This window comes from Gymnoscopelus microlampas (genome assembly GCF_963454915.1).
Source record: "Gymnoscopelus microlampas genome assembly, chromosome: 9".
Taxonomy (NCBI): Eukaryota; Metazoa; Chordata; class Actinopteri; order Myctophiformes; family Myctophidae; genus Gymnoscopelus; species Gymnoscopelus microlampas.
This window is the reverse complement of record NC_139946.1, coordinates 9858462-9865689: the sequence shown is the minus strand read 5'-3', so window position 1 is coordinate 9865689 and position 7228 is coordinate 9858462. Positions and strand designations below refer to the sequence as shown.

Here is a 7228-nt window from a genome sequence, read left to right as displayed (position 1 = left end):
TACTGTATATATCAGTAAATCATAGGACCGTAGAATCTTTTTAAATAATCGGGGCTACCGAGTCTTGGGTGACTCAGGAGGCAAAGTGGGCAGCTTTGCTTTTTGTGTTTTCTAAGTAGATATTTTTCTGACCATTTTGTTTTTGCTCTGCTGGGTTGATGCAGTGAAATTAATAAAAAGATTTTCTTCTTCAATTAGTCCCTCCAATTTCCCTTGTTTGCTGAAGCGTGTGCGTACTACTGTCCACATTGTTCATCATGGAAAATCAATAAAACATTTGCTGCTCAATGCTGCAGCCCATTAATCACTTTAAATCAGCCATGGGCATTAGCCCACAGTACCAAGAAAAAAATAATAATTTAGGACACAATCCTTAAAAATATAACCCACAATAATTTTATTGCCATTTATGTCACTGGACAACAAGATTACAAAATTAGGCAAACTCTGATTGATATTGTAAATCGTTTTGTCCTTGCATAAAGATACATCTAATTACTAGATTGCCCATAAAGGCTGATCAGTTTAGCCTCAGTCGATAGACACGTTGTCATTGATTGATTGTCATTTCAACTGTCGGTTGGATTCTGGTATCTACAGGTGTACAGCTTGTAATCTTCACCATTATGAAAACATTTTACCAGCTATAACTCAGCTCCTTCTTCTTGCTTTGATTAATGAAAGGCACTTGACGCATTTACCTAAACTGATAACATTGTTTCAAGTTTGATATTGAAGCTGAGATACAGTAAACACACGCAACATTCATTCCTTTAAAATGTAGTGGCAAATAAAATAAAATAAAAAAATTACAAACTGACAAAAAAAAGATACAAAGTATACAAAGTTCCCAGGTTAGAAAGATGGTTATGTATCATAAATATTGCCTAGGCTGTGGGACAGTGCAGCAACCTTGAATGTTCAGAGTAAAATGGTAATATAGCACCGGAAATACTAAGGTGTGAGATGGCCTTGTCAAGTATGCATTGATCCTTTAGGCATTTTAAGACAGTGTCAACTTCTGAGATACTGGGCAATATAATTTGTAACTAATTATGTTTGCTGTGCTTTTTTCTCTCTCTCTCTCTCTACAATCTCATTCACCAAGACAGTCAAAGAGGATGCCACTTAAGTGATTTCTTTCTGAGCAAAACAAAGTCACCAGCACTTAAAAGCCTTCAATCTTGGTTCAACAATAAGTATTTGGTTTGGCAGCCTTGATGTGTTCTTTCTTCCTTTTTTTCTTTTTCTTTTTTACAAAACATTAAAACAAACAAAAAACAAAAAAAAATCTACATTTCACTTTAAAATATACAATTACATTTTCAAGAAGCAAGTTTGATAATATTGGTTTTCAGCATTCAGACAATACAAAAGACAAACAACAAAAATACCTAGTAAAAATGTCACGTTTGCAATCCAGATTCGAGACTGCATTTCCTTTGTACAGCGTAAGAGATGGTAGTATCTAGCACCCTTTCTTCTCTTTAAGAAAAGAAATGTATGACAATTGATAGATGACCTGATGAACATTTGTTTTCAGTGAGGTTTGGTGTGCACCTGTGCATGCCCTTATGTTTGTCTGTTAAATTTCTCTAAAAACTAGCTTTAGTACAAGCTTAGAAGATGTTTTCATTTGATTTTTTTTTTATCTTTTGAGGTTGTTACTGAATTCAGTCTTCAGTTGTCTTTATCCATGCTTGGGAGATGGTTTATCCACTTAACAGAGGCAGAGACCCAGCTTAAGGTAAAGTCAGAGAACTCATTTGATCAAGTTCAACATCTCAGGACTGGCTACTGGCTGCTTGTGTCTGCATGCTCCTGCTGCACAAAGAGTAGCTAGAGGGTTCTGGCAGCACTCAGGGGTAAAGACATCACAAGGACATAAAATAACTTCACCTTTCACTCTGTAGAATCAGCTTTCTAGACTTCTACAGGATAAATAAAACTCTGACCTGACTGATGTTTTGAGCCGCACTGACAGTTGTTCTTCCTGGGTCGGATGGATGCTGAGGGGTAACAGTGCCCTCTTTTGTTTGGAGGCAGCATCACAACACGGTTTTCATAATGGACAAACTGAGAAGCACTGAGGTAACCAAAACACGACAGCACGCACACACAAACACACTATAGTCCCTGCTTGTCACTGTGTGTAGACCATGACAACGGTTCAGTTGCATCGATATGGAATACAGTAGGTCCTCTGAGAATCAGTTGGAATGCAGCTAAATAGAACTCTACTGACTGACTGACTGAAGAACCTGAAATGATGTGTAAATGTTGCAGTCCTTCGTGTGAACATTTTTTCAAACAGTACAAATACATTAAATGACACACTACAATACTGAGTAGGGCAGAGACGCAACAAACCTTGCTCCCTAGTGTTGTGTTTTCACCTAGATCACAGAGAGGGGAAAGAGTGTTTGGACCACTGGTGCTAAAGAACCGTTCACTCTAGGCCAGCCCCTGACAACGATGGTTTCATCTCAAACCGAACACTTGGCAAACCCAAGGCTTGAGCAAGTCACCACTTGGCTCAAGCCTTTCAAAGCATTCACATGTCTTTTCATTTTGGTTAAATTGACATTTGAGTCTCAGATTATGAATGGTCATTTGGCAACATTCCAAAATCACATGCAACTTTAGCAAACAACATCTGATTATTATACTCTTTTTCTTCCTGGATTAGTGGCTATGGGGCCATCTGATGTTTGCTCAGCTCATTGAGCTTTTGGCAACCAGTATTCAGGGGACTCTGAGCGCCACATTTGGTGACAGCTATCAAGCAACCTGCAACCTACCAGGGCGCAAGTGCGGTTTGAGAATTGGGTGTGTATCTGAGAGGGGCTGTGGTACATACAACGGCTGCCTCTCTGTCATCTCTTCCACTGGCTCTCACAGTGGAGAAAGAGTTCTGGGTCGAGCAAAATAGCAGATGGCCACAAGGGAAATTGCAGTCAGGGTAAAAAAACCAAACATGAAACAACAGACAATAAAATAAACAGTAACAAAGTGGTGGTAGAGTGGGCTGGTGGACTCAGTCTTTCATAGCCCTTGTTTATCCCAGTTGGTGGGGATGGTCCTGGGAGGGAGTTGGGGTGGGGTTACAGGACAAAAGGTCAGGTTAGAGATCAAAAAGGTGACTTGGGGGGTGGGTGGGAGTCAGTCCAGGGCAGGCGTGTGAGCGCACTCAGCTCAGTGCAGGTGGATGTGGAGCTTGATACGCAGGGCGTTTCCTATCTCTCCCAGTAGGTAGTCGCTGTCGTGCTGGTCCTCGAGCTGGCGTAGCCTGCGGGGCCCGAACAGTGGCAGACTGGCGATCTCTAGCCGGTAGGAGCCCGGGGGTGGCGGCCTCCTGCCGAGCCGCAGCACGCTCTTCCCGTCGCGGCGCTCCAGCAGGCGGAAGTGCTCGTCGGCGTTGCCGTGCGTGATGACGTAGCGGACGTGATGCTCCAGGGGCTGCAGGGCGGGCAGCAGCTCCAAGAGAGGCTCCTTGTTGAGCAGCGAGACCAGCGACATGTTCATGGGGATGGAGGCCTGGGTGTCCACGCTCGCCATGCTCACATGTGGCTCCTAGAGACAGGAGGAGAGGTCAGTAAACGGGACGGAGAACACACATTCAGACTACACAGTAACCCCATGTCCAACAGATCGATGCTCGACTCTCCATTAAGTAGCATCAACATCCAGCACTGTTTAATATGAAATGTATGAATTAGGACTTTCAAAGCACCACCCACAATTTAAATTGTAGCTGCACTTTGCATAAAGATGAAGCAACTCATCTGTAATTTTATTAAAGATCAAAAATAAGAACTTTTTACGGCAAAGAATTTCTAGTGTTTGAATTGTGAAGAAAACCTAGGTCCAGAATTGATTGTATTTAATTAAAGTGAGCTGGCTGAAGCTGCTGAAACTGCCTTAAAAAGGAAAGGAATGCCCCCCCCCCCACAAAAAAAGAAATATAACGTATATTAATAATATAATAAATGTAGTACCTCGCTGAGGTCATTGCCATCAGCATGACGTCTGTGTCGTGCGTTCTTTCCTCCGCCTCCGTTGATCTTACATTCGTAGCAGGCCTCAGGAGACAGACTGTCATCATCTTCACCCTCTGAGCCAAACTGACCTGGGAACCCTGCTCCTGTTATACAGTGACTGGAGAGAGAACCACAGAGGAAGACAGGAGAGAGAGAGAGAGAGAGAGAGAGAGAGAGAGAGAGAGAGAGAGAGAGAGAGAGAGAGAGAGAGAGAGAGAGAGAGAGAGAGAGAGAGAGTGAGAGAGAGGACAAACGGAGAGAAACGGATGTACAGAATTTATAAAACATCATTAGATCAGGCGGACAACATTGTTATAAAGTTTTATAATTTACACCACTACAATATATAGCTGAGGAAATAATACATGCTTTTCATGTTTGTTGCCCTGTTTGTTTCTCACCCTGGATACAATATGTTACACAAGTTTATTTAAAGCTGCGATCCGTAAAATCGATGTTCTTCCTGGGATTCGAACCCAAGTCTCCTGAATGAAAATTCTACCAATGAGCTAAGATGGAGCCCCCACTTGACAGGGGCAGATACTGCACTTTGAGCTTCAGGCAATACCACTAGTGCTCCTACCAGTCAGAATTTCTCAATGGAAGGGCACCACCTCCAACCCCTGTAGATGTACTAGTTATATTGTATTGACATACTGAAAAAAAGCTCTGATTGCAGCTTTCAAGGTGCCTTTAATGAATGGAGATTTTTTTCATTTTGTCAAATCTGAGCCAATAATTCAATATTTGCAGTGTCCACTGCGGTAGGACAGTGGTTCTCAACCTTTTCAGGCTGCGACCCCCCAAAATAATCATATTTAAACTGGGGACCCCCCCAAAATAATCATATTTGAACTGGGACCCCCCACCCTGACAAGCAATTGGAACTGTAGGAGTTGAGGCATTACATTTTGTTTGACTTAGTTTCACAGATTATAATTGTGAAAAAAGCCGATCTACAAGCTCACTGTGAGCTTGTAGATTGGTAGATTTTCTAAATGTTTGCCTCTTCTTACATAATATGTCAATTTGGCATTTTTGCCTCGCTATGAGCTTGTGGATCTGCTATTTTTGAAAAATCGTGAAAATGTGTGCAAATCTTTGAATATATATTTTCTAAGCTAACTTGTTTAACTCAAATCTTGGGGGTCACCATCACAAAATATGAGATGGGGGGGGGGGGGGGGTCCGCAGCCAAATATGTATCATTTTGGGGGTCATTCGGGGTCGAGAACCACTAGTGTAGGTGTTCCAATGTATTTTGTAGGTTGTGTGTGTTCACACTCACCCTTGCCCAGCTCTGTAGTAGCCACCGGGACACCCACACAGGTAGCCTCCATCTGTGTTGGAGCAGCCGTAGCTGCAGGGGTTGCTGCCCATGGAGCACTCGTTCACGTCCTGGCATCCACCGGCGCCCTGCTCAAAGTCGAAGCCAGACGGACACACACACTTGTAGCTGCCCAGCGTGTTGTAGCAAGAGGCGGAGCCACACATCGACCCGCCCTGACACTCGTTCTCGTCTGAGGAGAGAAAACAGCAGGAGTGAGATGGGGAGGACGAAAGAGAGGTTACAAAACACCGGCTTGGCAGCACTGCGGTAGAAGAAAGGATTGAAAACAGTGTACGTTTTTTAAATCCCCACAGCTGTACGGTAAATTACAACGGTGCAATTCTACAATGTTAATTTACCCCCTTATTATTCATTCATTTATTTGTTCTCATTTATTATTTATTATGTATTATTGTAACAACGTTTTTTGCCCTTTTTTCCTTGTTTTTCTCTTTCATGCACATTGTAAAAATGACACAGGATGAAATTAATGAAACTTGTACAAGTGACAAGATTGATAACTTCTAAGGTAAAAACCTGCAATGAAGAAAGTGCTACAATAGGCAATTGCATAAAAAAAGAATCATCACACCATTAAATAGTGTACAGCGAGTGGCTGGAACTCACCCACACACTGGTTCCACTGGTAGTGTTGGACGTAGCCCTGAGGACAGCCACAGCGGAAGCCTCCCAGCATGTTCTGACAGCCGTGCTGACAGCGGTGGTTACTGCCGCACTCATCCACATCTGAGCAAAATGCAAACAGTGACTGTTAACATTAACCCATTAAAGACCTGGGGCCGATTCTACGAATGCACTTTGTGTCTGTGTATCTGCTATCTTAGCCAATGCTAAAATCTAAAATGACACAGACGTTTTCCCGGTTTTAATGGGTTAAAGGGATAGTTCACCCAAAACATTTTTTTTGTCAGTTTGTATCGATTAGTCACCCCATGGAGACTTGAATTCATGGATATTTTTTTGTTTTTGAGCATTCTTAAGCCAATAATTTGATGACCGGCAGCGGTTCCGGTAGGAGACACAAAGAATCTCCTTTGCCGTGTCTCCTACTGGAACCGCTGCCTACTGGTCCGCTGGTCATCAAATTATTGGCTTAAGAATGCTCAAAAACAAAAAATATCCATGAATTCAAGTCTCCATGGGGTGACTAATCGATAAAAAAAATGTCTTGGGGGTGAACTATCCCTTTAACCATAATCCCATTCACAACCTAAATTACATTTGTAGTAGAAGGGTTCTGCTGAGCATGCCTAGTCCTACTGTTCTTCAAATTCACACACATACTGTATTCACACCTTTGCAGTACAATCACAACTTATTTTTGCCACTAGTCAACTTTGCTGGAGCTAACGGGGGTTATGTGCCTGGCTCAAAGGCACCTTGGAGAAGCACATTTCCAGCTTCAGACTTTCCCAGCCAGTCGGGACTCTCAGGGGATTGGAACTGGTGAAATTGTAGCTCAGAGCCCTGCTTCTCTGACCTTGACATGACAGCTGTCCTTTCAGATATCAATAAAGAAATGTGTGTGACATGGTTGGATCTGCTTACCCTCACACTCCACGCCTGTGGTGTCCAGGGAGAAGCCTTTGGAACATTCACAGTTGAAGCTTCCAGGGGTGTTGATGCAGGACGCCCGGGAGCCACACACACTGTTCTGGGCGGAGCATTCGTTGTTGTCTATATGGGGTGGGGAGGGAAATAGTTGTTTTAAGATTTCAATCAAATTTCAATTGTGTGACTGTGAAAGTCACACGATACACTGTGTCACAATATTATTTATGACGTGGCTTCACTTTATTTTACTCATGCATTTTTAATCCATTTATCTGGTCGGAAG

The 7228-nt window shown here is 42.8% G+C and overlaps 1 protein-coding gene across 1 annotated transcript in view; it reads right to left on the bottom strand.

Annotated features, from left to right (window-relative positions):
• Positions 1-373: 373 nt before the first annotated feature.
• The window catches only part of fbn2b (fibrillin 2b), a 91216-nt gene continuing 84361 nt past the window's right edge, over positions 374-7228 (bottom strand). Inside the window, exons 61-65 of the mRNA XM_084066542.1 lie at positions 6940-7068; positions 5998-6117; positions 5329-5560; positions 3999-4158; positions 374-3573 (exon numbers count right to left, since the gene is read on the bottom strand). Of these exons, the coding sequence (XP_083922668.1) occupies positions 3196-3573; positions 3999-4158; positions 5329-5560; positions 5998-6117; positions 6940-7068 (1019 nt within the window). The 3' untranslated portion in view covers positions 374-3195. The remainder of the gene's footprint in view (positions 3574-3998; positions 4159-5328; positions 5561-5997; positions 6118-6939; positions 7069-7228) is intronic.